This window comes from Coenobita brevimanus, chromosome 97 (assembly GCF_032717465.1).
Source record: "Coenobita brevimanus isolate Jiangsu-jjx chromosome 97, ASM3271746v2, whole genome shotgun sequence".
Taxonomy (NCBI): domain Eukaryota; kingdom Metazoa; phylum Arthropoda; class Malacostraca; order Decapoda; family Coenobitidae; genus Coenobita; species Coenobita brevimanus.
The window spans coordinates 32,636,121-32,655,612 of NC_137050.1; the positions used below are offsets into that span (position 1 = coordinate 32,636,121).

A 19,492-nucleotide genomic window follows, 5' to 3' on the forward strand; every position below is an offset into this window, starting at 1 on the left:
ACACTGTCACTGTCAGTGCTTTTACAAGTACATACACTAATTTACACTCATCAGGCTGTCACTGTCAGCACGTAAAAGAAAACTAAACAATATTATCACTGTCACTCTCAGTATTATTTCAAAGAATCTTACCCTTATTTTCAAAATCTACTTAGGCTGTGGTAGTCAAAGAAACACGGGTAAGCACAGAGGGGAACTTTGCACTCTTTGCACTGCAAGGAGGTGCGCCTAAAGGTTCTGTCCTGCCTGGTAGTGTGGCTGCACACATGACACCTCCTCAGTGCTTTCCCCCTCTTTGCAGTGGCTGGCAGTGGCTCCAGGCGGTGTTGCTGAAGGTAGGCCATACACTGTAGGCGGTCTGGAGGTGTGTGAGGGTGGCGTTTGGGACCTGTTGAAAGAACCTGGCTGTAACGCTGAAGCAGCTGGTAGACACAAGTCTTGGAAAATCGTCTGAGAGAGTAGTTGGCTGGCTTCCTGTTCTTGATTTTATACAGGATGAAGGCGTTCAACATGCACATATCAATCAAGTGCAAGAACACCTTCCTGTACCAACGACGATTTTTCCTCAGGCAGTCAATCTCTCCAATCATCATATCAGACTTGTCCACCAGCCGCATATTGACGTTATAGTCAATGACAGCATCAGGCTTCATCACAGGCTCGCCAGTCCTTCTGTCGACCTTCCCTGTTGCCAGCATTTCCCCCTTGTGTACTGTGGTGAGCATGTTCACGACTCTCTTATCATGCCACCTGATCGCAAGCAACTTGTCAGATTTCTTCAGGTGCACGTCTCCCCGCTTTGACTTTTCAGCCTCGGGGAAGGCAGGGTAATGTGCCCTTTTGCTTCTGACAGTGCCACAGGAGCCGACGCCGTGTTCAGAAAGGTACTTGGCGAGTTTAGGAGCGGTATAGTAATTGTCTGTATACAGGACATGATTCTCGCCAAAGTACTTTTCCAAAAGCACTTTCACCACAGAACCAGAGAATCCAAGGGGGTCAGTCTTATCCAAATCGACATTGCTGGCGGTGTAAATGACGAAGTCTAGGATGAACCCCGTCTTGCAGTCGCACAGCACGAAAAACTTGATTCCAAAGCGGTGCCGTTTGCTTGAAATGTACTGGACAAACCGAAGACGGCCCCTGAACAAAACCAAGGACTCGTCAATCACGACTTTCTTGAAAGGGCGCAGGAACCTCGTAAACTTATCCTTGATCATGTTCAGGTTTCCCCTCACTTTCCATAATGGGTCAGTTTGGGAAGGCTCATCATTGTTCGCGAAGTGAAGGTAAGTCATCAGCTGCCTAAAACGATCGCGGCTCATGTATTTATTGAAAATGGGTGTTGGGCACAGCTCGTCGGAAGTCCAGTATTCTTCTAGCTTGTGTTTCCAGTTGTGGGGCATTAGCAACATCAATCCAATAAATACAAAAAGTTCTCGGATCGTAAGAGGCACCCATGCTGCCATCCGCGACGTGGATGGCGTGGCCGCCTCACCTTCTCCTTCGCGAACTGGAGCACATTGCCCCTCGTACCTGTTTGTCTCGGTACAGATGTGCTCCATAACCTCGTCGTCAAGGAAGGCCAACAGGTAGTCAAGGCATTCACCATCCTCGTCGACAGGGAAGTCAGCCTGAAGTACACACCCACTGTCGTCAAAGGGCAGATCCTCCGGCACAAAATCTGATCCCTCTGACCACACGAAGGCATCCAGCGTTCCCTGCCTAGGCTGGGAGGTGCTTGGGGCGGCGGGGGGTGAGGCAGGTCGTGTGGGAGTGGGTGAGGCAGGCGGTGCGACAGTATGTGAGGCTGAGGCTATCCCAGGTCGTGTTGGTGTTGTGGTGGTGGTGGTGGTGGGGACATTATCACTGGGCTCAAGGTCACTCGCGGTGGCGTGACTGCCGAGTTGCCTAGTGCGAGTTTCCTTACTACGAGCTAGCCTTATACTAGGGGACAAAGTTTTTGCTCTACCAACACGAACACTAGGCCTACGGAAACCTCTAGAACGTAATGTTGCACGTCTACTTCCCTTTCGAGGTGGTGAAGGCGACTCTGACGACTCAGGAGACAGGGCAGCAGAGGAGGAGGATGAGAGAATAGGGCTGGGAGTATGTGGCGGGCTGGCGGTGGCGTGACGTGGCGTAGGGGACAATGGCGGTGAGCTGGGGTCACCGCTCCTTTTCCTTTTTGCCCCCTTCCCATACTCAAGGCCCCTTCTCACAGGAGCCTTCCCTGCTGAGGTGCTAGGCACTGACACACTCTCTTCAGGCACAGAAACAATCACTTCTGGCCCGGACTCTGCACTGGATTGTGTGTCAGACTCAGCCAGGCTCGACCACACACCGACGTCACTGCCATAGTCCATTGAGTCTTTCATAAGTTCAGAGGCTATTGCAGAGTCACTTAGGCCCTTAGTAGTTCCTGGTAAGGTTTTGAAGGGGGTTGAGGTAACAAAACCCTTTTTCGGAGGGCTAGAAGGCACAGACTCGGAAGAGCTCGAGTTGGACATGGTGTCACCGTGGAAGATTCGCGTGGACTGACGCTATTCTGGGGCAAACCGCGCGAAAAAATGACAGTGTGACAACTGGGGAAACAGGCGTTTCCCAGTAGCAAAAAGTGCTTGCGAGATGACGGCGCAGATTGACACGTATCAGCCGTCCGCGCGTTGCCATATCGCACGACGAGGGAGGGCCGCGCATCGGTGCGTCTGTGGGTAAAAAAAATGATACTTGGCAACAACTGAGGTCAGTAGTACAAAGGTCAAGTGTGCTAAACGTAGCTCACGGGTGGCGGGACTGATAGACAATAGCAGCTGGAGCCTGCTTGCCCGCGGTTATTCAAAATTAACTCAAATCGCAAACGCAACGATCCGCCGTTCTGCCCTTTGGGCCGACCGTCGCAAATGCGATGATCCGCGTTTTAGGGGTTAACTGAAGGATGTTTATGTTGTGTGTGCGATGTGTGTTGGCTGCTGCAGCACGGAGGGGAGGTGGTTTGGGTGGAGGGGAATGGGTAGGAGGAGGTTATGATGGAGGTAAGGGTTGAGGTGGATTAGGATGGGTTGGAATGGGAGGAGTTGGGGGACTGGATGGTGTGGGAAGGGCCAGTGGGTTTGGCTGTGGAGGTGTGAAGGAAGTAGGAGTAGGATTGGAAGGGGGGTTGATGGGTGGGGGGAAGGAGCATAAGGAGCAGGTCCAGGTGTTTGTGTAATGTTTTCTGGATGCAAGTGTTGTGCAGGTGTAATGGGTCCAGTTCTTGGAGGAGTTGCACTGAACTGAACCCTTTGTCTGTCGGCTTGATGTGATAGGTTTTGAGTATGTTGGACATATGTATTTTTTGGTGGGTCCTGGATTGCCAAACATGGCATTCTAAGATGCTGTTTGTCTGTCTTTGGCACACACAAGATATGTCAGTCTCATCAGTGCTTCAGTGTTGTGGGAGATTTTTTTTTTTTTTTTTTTTTTTTTTTACAACAGAGGAAGGAAAAACAAATGAATAAATAAAAAACAAATCCATGCACCAGATTACTGGTGTCCGCAGTTCATAAAATATCTGTAACAGTTAGACTTGAACAGCATTGGGTTGAAGTCTGGAGGGAAACAACTCTGGGGAAGCGAGTTCCAGAGAGCTGTCAGTTCGGGGAATGAAAGAATTCTGATAGGCAGAAGTTCTGCAGTATGGCTGAGTGACATTCCAGTCATGAGCGCTGCCAGCTGCCCGTGTAGCACGAGGGAAGGCATGGAGAGGTGGCACCATGGACGCAACTTCGACTGAGCATTTGCTGTAGAAATATCTGTAAAATAACGCAAGGGAGGCAACATTCCTTCTTACTTGTAGGGGAGGTAGTTTATTAGTAATAGCAGGATTATTAATAATTCTGACAGCCTTGTTCTGAATTTCGTCTACTTGTTTTAATGCAACCTCTCCACATCCGCTCCACAAGGGTGAGCAGTATTCAAGTTGTGAGCGCACATGACTCTTATAAATGATAACCAACTCCTCGTCAGTGAAGAAGTTACGGACTCTGTACAATAATCCAAGTTTCTTTGGGGCGGTTTTAGCAAGTGATCTGACATGAGAGGTCCAGCTGAGGGCATTGTTAAGTGAGACGCTGAGAATTTCAGTACTTTTGGAAATGGGAATATTTGTAGCATTGAAGGTAACATACAATTCTGGCAATATCTGCCTATTAGTAAATTGTATATATTTAGTTTTACTAGCATTAAATGAGACATGATTGTTTTGTCCTCATTCACTGATCGTGGATAAATCTTGATTTAAAGAGATGGCTGCACTGAGGTGAGAGTTAGAGATATCGGACTTTGCAAATGAATGTCTGAGTGTGAATGAACTATGAAGTGTTGAGTCATCTGCATATGAATGGATGGGATTGTGGGTGACAGATAAGAGGTCATTAATATGAACGAGGAACAGGGTTGGTGCCAGAACTGATCCCTGCGGCACGCTGGCGTTAACTGAGTGGAAAGTGGAATGTACATCATCTACTTTTACTCTTATTTTTCTATTGCTGAGATATGAGGAAATCAAAGGAACAAAAGAGTTTAGTCCATAGCAAGGGAGTTTGGACAACAGGGAATGGTGCCACACTTTGTCGAAAGCTTTATAAATATCCAGGGCTACTGCATGAGTTTCACCATGTAGATCAACTGATTGATGGATGGTATGAGTTAGGAGATTGAGTATGTCAATGGTGGATCTTTCTTGGCGAAAACCATATTGTCTATCGCTAATTAAGTTGTTGGAATCAAGATGTTTAACTATGTGTTTATTAATTACAGTTTCAAAAACCTTACCAAGAGAAGATGTGACAGCTATTGGTCTGTAGTTAGAGGGGTCAGAGGAACTTCCTTTCTTTGAAATTGGGTGGATATTGGCTTTTTTCCACGAATTAGGGAATGAAGAAGTACATATGCATAGTCTGAATAATTTTGCAAGAACAGAGGCAAGTTCTGGGGAACTCTTTTTCAAGACAATTGGTGGAATTCCATCTGGGCCTGGAGCTTTGTTGGTTGGTAAATTGTCTAGGATGGATTTCACATACCTTGTCTGTATTTTAAGTGGAACAATGTCAGGAGAGGCAAGTTCTAGTGCTGGAACATTCTGGCTTGCTTCCTCTACGGTAGAATTTCTGGCAAATGTACTGGCAAAGATATCTGCTTTCCCACGTGGGTCATTAGTAATGTTGCCATCTGGAGATTTTAGTGGGGGAATAGATGATGACTTGTTAAAGTTATTATTGAAAGAATTGAGAGTTGACCAGAATATTCTGTTGTCATTAGGGTTGTTAAGTAGTTTTGATGCATGGTTTGAAGGAAGTTTGATTTAGCAAGATTTATTACAGCTTTTGCCTGGTTTCTAGCAATTTTAAATTGAGAGAGTGATTCAGATGTTTTTGATTTCAAGTAATAGTTATATGCTGAAGACTTTTGGGCTGTTGCTCTGGCACAGTTGCTATCAAACCATTTTGGAGACCGCCTTTTAAGTGCTCTTCATCACTTAGAAATAAAAAACATCAGAATGTGAAAACACACATGGAAAATACTCAAAAAAATTCAATGAAAGGCTTTGGTAAAGAAAAAAAAAAGTACAAAATTGGTTGAATCTGTGTCTCCTTGATGATTACCATATGATGTCATCCAAACAAAGGCCTGTTCTTCCATGACACTTCTGTGCGACCATCATCCACTCACTTGATGTGGTGCTGCCTACTTCTTCTTTCACCTTTATCACTCTTTTTCTATGTCTCTCCTCTCTCTTCCTATTTCTCCAACCATTCCTGTCACTTTTTATTATTATTCTTTCCATTTCAGATGGCTTTACATTGAGTGACAAGCCAAATGGGTTTCCTGTAAGCCAGGAAACCATTTAGCTACAACACTGGGTGGTAACCAAATAACCATCCCACACATGTTCCCTACTTGCCAACAAGTGAGTTGGCGGAGGGTTAGTTCCCCTCCCTGTAAAACAACTAACTCAAAGACAAATGACCATCCATTATGGGACTGTGGTGTCTGGCTATAGATAGATTGAAGAATGGAGATAAAGCACATATAAATAACACATGAAAGCAGCTGGCATTCCCCACCAGATTCACTGCATCCTGGTCAGATATGGTGCAGCTCAGCAGTCTTCTTTTAAACTTTTAATCTGACCAATGGGGTGGGCAGGGCCTCATTACAGGATTTACTGTGGCTTTTTGCTTGTTGAGTTGTTGCATTGGCCACTTGTGAGTTTTGGGCTGCTAGGAAGTTGAAAATATTAACACAGTATCAGTATAGATCATATACAGAGTCATATAGGTACATAGCTTTTAGTAATATTGACATATCAAGTACAGGCCCTCCCCTACTTATGAACCGGTTATGTTCCAGGAAACTGCTCGTAAGTTGAATTTTCGGTAGTCAAGAAATGCATTTAATACACCTAACCAACCTGACATCATAGCCTAGCCAAGCCTACTAAGCCTTTTAAACCTGCTTAGAACACTTACATTAGCCTACAGTTGGGCAAAATCATTAATGCAAAGCCTATTTTATAATAAAGTGTTGAATATATCATGTAATTCCATGTAATTTATTAATATTTTACTGAAGGTGCACAATCATAAGTGTGAAAATATATAAGTTGACCGTTTATAAGTAAGGGAGAACCTGTACTGTACTGTGCTTGCTGAACACTGTTATGCTTTGAGTTAGCCTTAAATAAGGAACAGTTTTTCAAACACTGAAAAGATATACCATACAGTCTTTGCTATTGTACGTTCATTATGGTTGTCATAACGTGACATTGTTCAGTATGTAAAAATTGTGTTCACATGATGCTTTTCTATTTTAAATGTGATTTGTGCAAATATCACAAAAATTACTATTTTTGATTGGTGGTAGTTGGGGCTCTCATCATTCACTCACTCGATGTAGTGTCTGTCCTTTTCTCTCTTCTGTCCATCCCCATATGTCTTTCCTCCATTATCTCCTCTTCCTTCTGCCGATGGGTGACTTTACACTCTTTCTTTCTTTCATTCTTTCCTCTTCCTTCTGCTTATGGGTGACTACACTGAGCGACAAGCCAAATGGTGCCCTGTACTCCAGGAAACCAGTTCCTACGCCGGGTGATAACCATATAACCAAATTATGGCATCTGGTGGTCTAGTGGGTAATTAAGGTGCTGCAATCGTATTGAGCCTGTGTAGGTTTATATCCAAGGGGTGGTTGGGGTTTATTGCTCATGTAATGCCATTCAGGGATGAGTGAGGCTGGTCACTCTCATCATAAATGAGAGGACCAACTTGCCTAGCCTCAGGCTTCTATGCTCCTCTTGGGGCAACATAGAACTGGATGATGGATGGATGGTTCAACGTCTATGTAGTCCAGAACTTGTAAGTGATCATTTACAAGGTCTGCTTTGAATTCAGTTCAGTGTAACAGGTGCTCGCCAATTCTTGCGCTTGTTATTCAGATTAGTTCAGAATTGATTTTGATTAGAAATGAATTGCTCAGATTCAGGTTTGGTTAAGTTTGGCAAAGTTAGGTTAATGCCAAAAATGCTGTTATAATTAATTTTTGTATATTTCGCTCATTGAAAAAAAGGAAGGGGTTGGTTATAAATGCATGGTTTATCCTTTTTTGTCAAAATAATTTGTGCAACTCGACCATCTTTTCCGTCAGAAGTAATCAATTTTGCCATTTTCTCCCCTCAGAAATTGTCATATCCCACTGGGCCCCTTATTTTTGATGGAAATTGAGGGGTTACATTATCATTAAAACTGACAGTTTCTGGTGGAAGTGAAGGTTATATTTGAATAAATCAGAAAAAGGAAAAACAATAGATTTATTGCCAAGTCTAGTATGCTGTATGGGCTGAAGTAAGAAAATTACCTGTTTTTCTGTGCACACTTTGGTACTGGGTGTTTGAATCATTGTCTCCAGATGTTTGCAGTAGCCTTCCTTATAGTTTTAGGATATAATTTTAATTTCTTTTTATATGACATGCATTCAGTTAATAGTTTTATAACATATATACTGTATGTATGTATGTATATATATATATATATATATATATATATATATATATATATATATATACTGTATATCCATCCATTATCCAATCCTACATTGCCCCATGAGGAGCGTAGGAGCCCAGGGTTAGGCAGTCGGTCCCGACATTTAAGATTGAGAGTGACCAGCCTTACTCATCCCTGAGTGGCATTACATGAGCAATCAACCCCAACCACCTCTTGGATATAAACCTTCACCGACTCAAGCGCAATAATTACCCACTAAACCACCAGGTGCCAAAATTTGGTTATATGGTTACCACCCAGCATAGTAAATGGTTTCCTGGTGTACAGGCAAACATTTGGCTTGTCACTCAGTGTAGAGTCACCCACAGGCAGAATGAAGGAAAGAAAGACAGAAAAGGGAGTATAAAGTTACCCAAAGGCAGAAGGACAAGGAAAGAATGAAGGAAAGGAAGACAGAAGAGAATGGACGGAAAAGACACCCGACAGCAGCACTACATCGAGTGAGTGGATGGTGAGCGCCCCCACCTACCACAATATATATATATATATATATATATATATATATATATATATATATATATATATTTGTATATATATATATATATATATATATATATATATATATATATGTATATATATATATATATATATATATATATATATATATATATATATATATATATAATCTAGAAGAGAAATCTTTTTTGTCACATGTTTAGTTAGTGTCCTTCATTTTAATTTGTTTTCTTTGCAGTTTCGAAACCAGTATGATAATGATGTGACAGTCTGGTCACCTCAAGGTCGCCTCCACCAGGTGAGTATTTTCATTCTGTTCTTTCTGGTAATTGAAAGCCAAAGCATTAGGTGACAATATCCACCCAGTCTGAACTTGTTTTTATCCAAAATCCACTTTGCCTAATTTGAATTGGCGTACGACTTCCGCGTCTAGTTTAAGTGAGTAAAGTCTGGATGCAGTCCTGCTCACCCACGGGATTGCAGGCTAATGAATAATAGCTTGAAATCGCAAACCTGGTGTTTAATACTGTATACTGCAGTGAATATGAGTATTCTTGCATATAAGTTGACAAAAATGTCATGAGATACAAGAGTAGTTAGGGAAGTGCATATGCATGCTCCATCCAGGGAACTAAGAGATGCAAGGCCTTGTAAACAGTGGCATGATGTGGAGTTGCCACTTTTAAAACAGTACTGTATATTTCAGTACAATTTTTACTACAGTATAAAAAGTGAAGTGGAGCCTACTGTGGTGCCCAGTTAACTGGGTGGAGAGATGTGAATGTGGTGTCCATCCAGGAACCAAACCTCCACACTATATCCCACCTCTCACTGTGGTGAGGTGCTGAACAGGATGGTCTGACTGCCTGCGGTTGATGGGTCTGCTTGGTCAGACAGATTGGGATTAATCGACATTAATACCAAAATCACAATTTTTCACAACACGAATGATTCTTTGTAACTTCTTTGAGAGTTGTGGCTCTTTATCAGCAACAACAAATGTTTAAAGAGGATTTGCAGTCCCTTTCTCTACCCATTTTAGTTACTGATTGCAGCATAGCATATGCTTTCTCTTCAATTTCCAGGAGATTATTCAGTTCCTAAGTGATTCAGAAAATTTTAAGGGTTACACTCTGTTTTATTGCAGTTAGTGATATACTTCACAGTTCATTCACACATGAATACCCATTAAAAGTGTAACATCTTTAACCCACAACTCAGTACAGCAGTCTTCATATATCAAGATTTTAGTTCACTAAATGGAGACAAAATAACATTGTCTCATTGAATGCTAGGAAAGCCAAATATATACAGTTTACCAGTAGACAGGTATATCTGATTACCTTCAATGCTCTTAATATTCCAGTCTCTAAAAGTATTGAAATTCTTGATGATTCACTTAACAGTGCCCCCAGGTGGACCTTTCATGTAAGATCACTGGCTAAAGTTTAACTGCTTCAAAGAAACTTAGATTATTGTACAGAATTCGTAACTTCTTCACTGCAGAGCAGTTAGCTACAGTTTACAAGAATCCTGTGCGCATTCATCTGGACTATTGCTCATGCTCACCCTTGTGAAGTGGATGTTAAGAGGTTGCACTAAAACAACTGGACAAAATTCAGAACAAAGCTGTAAGAATTATTAGTAGTTACAAATGAAGTACCTCCCATACAAGTAAGAAAGAATGTTGCCTCCCTTGCATTATTTTACAGATATAGTTACGGCAAATGTTCGTATGAAGTTGCATCCACTGTGCCACCTCTCCATGCCTTCCCCTGTGCAACACAGGCATCTGTTAACACTGATGACTGGACTGTCACATGTCGTATTGCAGAACTTCTGCCTATCAGAATTCGTTTATTGTCCAAACTGCATCTATTTGGAACTCACTTCCCCAGAATTGCTTCTCTCTAAACTTCAACTTGCTGCAGGTCAAGTCCTCTTGTTACAGATTCTTTATGAATGGAGGATACCTGTAATCCAGTGTATGGATTATTTTTTTAAATTTGTTTTTCCTGTAAGCCAAGAAACCATTTACAGTGCTGGGTGGTAACCATATAACCAAACCATACGTGCTCCATACCTGTCAACAAGTGGGTTGGTGGAGGGTTAGTGCCCCTCCCTGTAAAACAAATAACTCGTAGTCAATGGCCACCCCTTACGGGATTATGGCGTCTGGCAATTGATTGATTGATTTTCCTTCCTCTGCTTATTTTTTTTTCTCTCTCTCTCTCTCTCTGTACTGTGTAGTAGTCCAGCATTTATCCAGATGCATGGTATCCGGATGTGTTCATTTTCTGGATGCTGGACCTTGGCTCTATTTACTTGCTATTATCTAGATGTAAAAGTCCTGCGAACTTTGGCTGGCCAGCCAACATGTTCAAACATTCTGTATCGTGGCTGCTGGGTTCGAGCTGTGAGCGGGAAGCAGTCCATAACCCACAACCAGAGGTAAAATGTCCGTCCGCCCCTGTACTGAATGGTCAAAGTCGTATGCTGGTCCAGTCACTCCCAATGAACCTCTAGCACCTGAGTAATACAATTGTAACCTGGAAGCGGTGTCAGAAAGTCCATACGCATCCCCACCGAATGTCCAATGTCGGACGGCCACGGGGCTAAGTCTTTCCCAACTGCCACCATCATTGAACACAGGCTACAAGCCACGAGTTGCTGTACGTGTTCGGTGACAGCGGCCTCCACCTCTCTACCGAACATTGAAAGCCCCGGTCACCATGAGTTGTGTTTCCACATGACCACTCAGCGTCTAACAGACTGCAAGCCACGAGTAAATGTACGGTGAAAGTTCCTGTCCACCTGTTAACAGAAGAGGGATAATCCTGCCCACAGCCTCGTTTCTTCTCCCCTCCTGTCCCTCCTTCATACCTCCTTGGCTCCCCCTCAGTCCCTACCCTCCTCTTTGGTGGTAACATAGACTCATGAGTTTTCAAATTTTTTTGCAGTTTATTTGACTACTCTTGGTTGTATTGAAATTCTGCAAAACCCACAAGAAAACTCATGAAATTCTGCATCTGGACATATGTTTAACTCTTGGAAGGTGCTGGCAAAATTTTGCACTAGGATGGTGGGAAGTTATATGAAGAGAAGTTTTACTCCTGAACACTTTATTCTCACTTCATTTCTGTACTTTTACTTATCAGTTTTGTGTGTCTTTATCAGTTTGTCTTATAGTATAAACACCAGCAAAGATGATGGTGTACATTTATACCAGTATAACCAATTTCCGGTGGCATATTTGGCCTTGGAATTTTTTTTTGAGCCCTGGGAGCACTCACTCGTCACAGATAACTGATTTTCAAACTGTTTTCAGTTTTTATGTGGATTTTTGTTGGTCATGCATTGTTTTCTTGATGTTTAGCATTAATCTGATTTTCAAACTGTCTTCATTTTTTTTTTCTTTGTGGATTTTTGTTGGTTATGCAGTTTTATTGATGTTTAGCATTAATATAGATAATCCTATGTGTGTTTTGATATCTCAATATGGCAGAATGACCGGAAAACAGTGCCAAAATTAGGAGGGGTATTGTACGTACAGTACAGTACAGTAATGTATAGGTCGGATGTTTTTTGGCTTTCATTTTGTTTTTTAATGGTTTTCTTGTGTTTAGCATTATTTTGGATATTCCTATGTGTGTTTTGATGTCTAGATATGGCAGATTGACCTGAAAGCAGTGCCAAAATTAGGAGGGGTACTGTACATACAATGGTGTATAGGTAGGGTGTTTTTTGGTTTTCAGTGTTTTTTTTGCATAGTTTTCTTGGCGTTGTAAATTTTTTGGGATAATCCTGTGTATGTATTGATGTCAAAATATGGCAGAATGACTGGAAAACACTGCCAGAATAAGGAGGGGTTCTGTACATACAGTAGTGTATAGGTTGGGTTCGTTTTGTTTCGTTTTTAAAGGCTCCAACATGCTTGCATGTGTCGGCCTTGGTCACCTAATGGCGGCTCTCCATGCTGCACGATCCATTGCAGCCTCCCTGTTCAGTCCCTTAACCCTAATGTCACACTTAATGACCACGTCCCATGTCTTTCTCGGTCTACCCCTCGTAACCCCACCCCCAGTGTTAACACTTCTCACCTTCCTCACCCAATTATCATCCCCCATCCTCTCCACATGTCCACCACATGTCCAAACCATCTCAATCTACCTCTTCTCATCACAACACCAATACACTCCAGTCCCATCCTACCTCTCAACTCTTCCATCGTAAACCCAGCCCCTCCAGGCCTTGGATGCAGGGATGCACTGCATATCCACCTAATCATTGTCATTTCTGTACGTCTGAGCTGGCGAATATCTTCCTCCTTCACTGCCCAAGTCTCACTACCGTACAGCATTACACTCCTAACACATCTATCTATCTATCTATTGCCAGACGCCTCAATCCCGTTTGGGGTGGCCACAAACAAATCGCCTCCAAGTCGCCCTGTCCCCCGCCATTTCACTCCCCTGCTCCCAACTCACACCCCCCTCTCTCATATACCTCTCCACCCCATCTCTCCATCTCATCCTCGGCCTCCCCCTCCCTCTTTCCCCCTCCACCTCACTCACATACACTCTCTTCGTCAGTCTTTCACCCTCCATCCTCTCCACATGGCCAAACCACCTCAGTGTGTTCCTCATAACGCTTCCTATCACATCCACATCAACACCACAACGCTCCTTTATATCCTCATTCGTCAGCCTGTCTCTCCATGTGACTCCACAGGCTTCTCTTAAATAACTCATTTCCACGGCTCTCACTCTTGACTTGTGTCCTTCCAACAACGTCCAAGCTTCACTTCCGTACGTTAGAGTTGGTATCACAATACTGTCACGTAGTAACTTTTTCACTTCCATGCTCACTTCCCTGTTTCTTATCACTGCTTTCAAAGAACCAGCAACCTTTCTTCCCTGCTGTACCCTTTCAAGCACTTCACCCTCCAAACCTCCATCCTTACTCATCACACTACCCAAGTACTTAAACGTACTCACATTTTCCAATTCCTCACCATCCAACCTCGCTGTACATTCACTGACTTCACCTCTCTCAAAGACCATCACTTTACTCTTCCCTACATTCACCTTTAGATTCCGTTTCTTACACACTCTCTCAAACTCATCCACCAAGCCTTGCAGCTCCCCTTCGTCTTCACTCAAGAACACGGTATCATCTGCAAACAACAGTACAGGGAGTTTCCAAACACTATCCTCTCTCACCAGGGCCACTCCAACATCCACTACCCTACCTTGTACCTCTTTTATTACCCCATCCATGTACAGATTGAACAACCATGGAGACATGACACATCCCTGTTTCAACCCAACTTTCAAAGAGAAAAATTCACTTAGTTCACCATCCACATGCACTGCAGCCTTCGCACCATCGTACATACTCTTCACAGCATTCAACAACTTCCCATCTATTCCATATATTCTTAACACTTTCCACAATCCTTGTCTATCCACCCTGTCATATGCTTTCTCCAAATCCATGAAAGCTGCATACAACTTCTTTCCCTTCTCTAGAAACTTTTCCACTAAAGATCTGAGAATGAATATCTGATCTACACAACCTCTTCCCTTCCTAAAGCCTCCCTGTTCTTCTCCAACTAATTTCTCTGTTCTTTCTCTAACTCTGTCAATAAGTATCCTACCATGCACTTTTCCTATTATACTAAGAAGACAAATGCCCCTATGATTACCACACACTTCTTTTTCCCCTTTTCCTTTGTACAAGGGAATAATTATACCTGACTTCCAATCCTCCGGGACTCTACCTTCCTCCCAGGCCAATTTGCACATCTTCCACATCCATTCTACTACTATCTCTCCCCCATGCTTCAGCATTTCACCACACACTCCATCAATTCCTGGGGCTTTCCCTGATTTAACTTTCTTCATTGCTTCCACAACTTCTATCCTACTGATTTCTTCCTGTCTTCTCACCTCCCTCCTTCTCCCAGCCATTCCCCAGCCACTTATACTTGCATTACTTCCATCCTCCACGTTCAACAATTCCTTAAAGTGTTCTCTCCATCTGCTCACTTTTTCTCCCTTCTCCACTAGTAATCTACCATTTTTATCTTTCACTCCCCTGCTAACTTCACTTCCACCCTGTCTTACTCTTTTCACCTCTTTCCAGAACATTTTCTTACAGTCCCTCCACTTTACACTCAAATTCCTTCCAAATTCCTCATCCACTCTCTTCTTACTCTCTCTTACTAATTTTTTCACCTCTCTCTTTCTTTCTACATATAACTCTCTCTTCCGCCTCTCAACTTCTTCCACGTCCCTATTTCTCATCCATTCATTGTATGCTTTCTTCTTTTGTGCCACAGCCCGTTTCACCTCTTCAGTCCACCACGCTGTTCCTTGCACCCCCCTCCGTCTTCTCTTCCTTCCACACACCACATCACATGCTACACATATTTCTTCTGTAAATATTCTACACACACCTTCCACGTCCCCCATCTGCTCCAACTCATATTTGCCCAATCGTTCCTCCACTTCTCTCTTATACTCTGCCTTTTTCTCATCCTCTTGTAACCTTTCCACTCTCCTTGCAACTACTCCTTCCTCTCGTCATTCCCTTCTTCTTTTCCTCCATCTTACTTGAACTTTAACTCTGGCCACCACCAAGTAGTGGTCAGAAAGTCCATTCCCCCAACCTCTATAAACTCTTGCATCCAATATACATCTTCGCACACATGCTGCATACAAAGACCCCTTAGCACGTAGGGTGTTTTTTAGTTTTCGTTGTTTTTTCTGCATGGTTTTCTTGGTGTTTAGCATTACTTTGGATATTCCTTTGTGTGTTTCGATATCTAAATATGCCTAAATGACCAAAAAACATTGCCAAATTAAGCATACAGTAGGTACTGTACAAATTAGTTAGGTAAAGGTTGGATGTTGGGTATAGGTAGGGTCTGGGTATGGTAGGGGAATGGTGTTCATTATCCAGATGTTGCCACTACCTGGATGTGCTTTTGGTTCTTCTGTATTATGTCTGGATAAATGAGGGATTACTGGATGTATAGATATATATCATCATCATCATCATCATCATCATCTGGACCTCCTTTCCCACCCAAGTGCAGGGTGAGGAGTAGCAATGTCCAGACAGCCCCAAATTGCCCAATCCAATGGGCCACGCTTCCATTCACTCATCATTCAAGCCCCCGGAATCCTGGCTCTATTGGATACACCAAAAACATTCACCACGTTCTGTAGCTTCACATAATCGTATCTGACTGAGTCAAGCCAGACACTACCACGTTGAAAAGGGATGCCAAAAATCCCTGAGCATGCACTTCTCCTCACAAAATTCATCCAGCCAGCTCGATCTCCTGTCAGTTCCCTAGCCTTACCAACATCCAAACCTCTCTTCCTCACACATTCATCCACCATATCTCTCCACCTTCTCTTTGGTGTACCTCGCCTCCTCCATCCTTTGAATTCGCTCAGATATACCTTCTTCACCACTCTATTGTTATCCATTCTCTCCACATGACCATACCATCTCAGTACACTCTCTTCATTTCTGGTGTCCACCAACTTACTCACTCCGCATCTTTCATGAATCACATTATATCGTATCCTATCCACCCTCTGTACTCCACATACATTCCTCAGCAGTCCCATCTCCACTGCTCTTACTCTGGACTTTTCATTTTCATGCCACACCTTAGTCTCACATCCATATGTTAAAGTTGGCACTAACACTCCTTCATGTAAGCCTCGTGCAGCTGCAACACTCGAGCCTCTGTTTCTTATCAAGGCCTTCATTGCACCAGCTACTTTTCTTCCTTGTGTACTCTACTTTCAACTTCTTTTGCACATTTTCCTCTCTTTTCTATCACTGTACCGAGGTATTTGAACTCTCTCACCAATTCCAGTCTCTCGCCATTCACTGTTACATTGCACTGGGAGTCACCTTCTCTCTAATAACCATCACTTTATTCTTTTCTACATTTACTGTCAAGGAACGACGCTTACAGACATCAGCAAAATTCTGCACTAGCCTACCAAGTTCTTGTCTGGTACTTGCAAGCAGTACTACATCATCAGCATACAACAAGTTTGAGATATTCCATCCATCACCATTCATTACCAGTGCCATCTCTCTCTCCATTACTGGTGTTTTCACTTCTCTTATCACCCCATCCATATGTACATTGAACAGCTATGTGGACATCACACAACCTTGTCGCATGCCCACACTGATTGTAAACCATTCACTTAGATGCCCATTAACCCTGACACATGCTTCACTACCATCATAAAAACTCTTGACGGCACCTAGCAGCTTACCCTCTACACCGTACATGTGCAAAACTTTCCACAATCCTTCCCTGTCCACTTTGTCATATGCTTTTTCCAGATCCATGAATGCCATAATCACCTTATGGTCCTTCTCACAAGCCTTCTCTACTATCTGTCTCACTGCAAATATTTGGTCCATACATCCTCTGCCACTCCTAAAGCCACCCTGTTCATCACTTACTAGGACTTCTGATATCTCTCTTACTTTCTGTATAATAATTCTTCCATATACCTTCCCTACCACACTCAGTAAGCTTATGTCACGATAATTCTTGCACTCACTTCGTTCACTTTTGTTTTTGTACAGGGGTACAATCACAGCCTTTTTCCACTTTGTAGGCACAGTTTCACTCATCCATGCCTTCTTACATATCTCCAACAAGCACTTCATTCCATTCTCTCCACTACATTTAAGCATCTCTGCATACACCTCATTAACTCCAGCTGCTTTCCCATTTTTCAGTTGCTTCACAGCACTCTCTCTCTCTCTCTCTCTATTATATATATATATATATATATATATATATATATATATATACACAGTAATCCCTGTACTTTCCGGACGCCCCACTTACCGGACATTGGGGGTCTGAACCTTCAGATCCCAAAAATGGCCAAAAAAAGAAAAAAATCCCCCCCAAAAAACAATTTTTTTCCCTCCTGTAATTTGAAATTGCCTTGCAGTGCCGAACAGCTGTTTACACCATGGCCCCTTCACCCCTTCCTTCCTCCCCCCTCCCCCCTTCCCTGTCAGGGTTGCCATTTGGTATTTTTCATTACCAAATGTGGGCCAATTTGGTAATGAAAAATTCGTTTGGTAATGAATCAGAATAATGCATTACCAAATGGATTTTCCACATGTATGAGGATACACAGGATGGAGATGGTGGATTGTCTGCTCTCTCTGATTAATGTGCTAGCCTACATAGCGTGAAAATAATCATCATGTTGTTAATTATAAGGAGAGTGATTACATGTATTTCCACTTGTATATATAATTAGTGAAGAATAAATGCTAGCTTTATGAATTTGGTAATGAATATTGAGGAGTTTGGTAATGTAGCTGTTGCGATCTGGCAAATCTGTTTCCCTGTCACCAACGCCTCCAACAGTTACTGCTTAACTTCGATCGCGACTGGATGCTTATCGCAGTGGATGCCACACGTGCTCGTTTCTTTGTAAATAAACAGTGAATAAACTGCAATACCTTGCCAGGAGACCACACGGGAATTTACAGTGTTGTGCAGTGTTAAGAAATTAGAATTTTGAGTGCAAAGGATTAACTGTAGAGTGCAAACTGGCGGTTGAAACTGGTGTGGTGCAATTAACAATGTGCAGTGTTAAACAGTTATAACTCACAGTGCAAAGAATTACTGTAAGTGCAGGACAACACTGGATTGCTGTACGTGCTTCAAGAGCATTTGCACCACTGCCAAAGTCTTTAGAAGGCAGCCACAGACGTGCTGTAAGTACCCTGGCTGAGGTACAGTCACTTCTAATTCCTCATTCTTTGGTTCCTTTTCATTTATTTCATGCTTTATGTCCATTGTTGGTGTGAATAGGTTCTTAAATAGGTTTAAATAGGTGCTATGCATGTCCAGTAGGGAGTTATTTAGGTGGCTTTCAAAGTTAGGCTGGGTTAGGGTCCTTAAGTACCAGTCCAGCAGGCAGGTGCCCACTTTCCAGATGGGACCACTTTCTGGACATGCCTTTGGTTCTATTACATTGGATAGTGGAGGAATTACTGTATATATATATATATATATATATATAAAGTCCAATAAAGCCAGAAGCAGTCTGGACTGCCTGACCACTTCAGCTATGTTCACCACAATAAGGTAAATAAAAAACCAAGAAGGTAAATAAAAAACATGTTTTTCAGTGTACAGTACAGCATTATTATATATATGCCATCTGATTAATGTAGTGAAGTTATAACACAGTACAGTACTACAGTGGTAGTCGAAACAGTTTAAAAACTGTTCATGCTATGTGGACTAATGTCTGGTATATCGGAAAAGGTCCGGATTAGCAGAGGGAAGTCCAGATGTTCCCTTTATTGGAATTTTGCATTTTTTGGAATGGTTTGGGCCCCAAGTAGTCCGTTATAGTGGGGTCTTATATAGTATATAGGGTCTTACATAGTGTATATATATATATATATATATATATATATATGGATAAAGAGTATATATATAAGTAATGTTCCCAATATCCGACGTAATAGAGCCAAAGGCATGTCCAGAAATTGGGCCCCTACCTCCTGGATTGGTTCTTATGGACCCTAACCCAGCCTAACTCAGAAAAACACCAACATAACTCCCTACCGGACATGCATAGCACCTATTTAAGACCCTATTCACATCAATAATGGACATAAAGCATGAAATAAATGAAAAGGAACCTGAGAACGAGGAATAAGAAATGAGTGTGGAAAATACTATATTTAGCAGTGTACAGGGTACTTACAGCACATCTGTGGCCACCTCCTCTAAGGCTTTGGCAGTGGTGAAAATGCTCTTGAAGCACATACAGTAATCCAGTGTTGTGCTTCACTTAGTTCTTTGCGCTGTGAGTTATAATTGTTTAACGCTGCACATTCTGTTCTTA

General features: G+C 42.6%; 1 protein-coding gene across 3 annotated transcripts in view; it reads left to right on the forward strand.

Moving 5' to 3' along the window:
• The window catches only part of LOC145413600 (proteasome subunit alpha type-1-like), a 111,404-nt gene that overhangs the window by 17,814 nt on the left and 74,098 nt on the right, over positions 1–19,492 (forward strand). For 2 of the 3 annotated variants that reach the window (XM_080283253.1, XM_080283251.1), the window contains exon 2: positions 8,794–8,853. In XM_080283253.1, the coding sequence (XP_080139379.1) occupies positions 8,794–8,853 (60 nt within the window). Of the gene's footprint in view, positions 1–5,836; positions 5,948–8,793; positions 8,854–19,492 lie in introns of those variants that run through there. The other variant, XM_080283252.1, reaches the window with a different exon arrangement.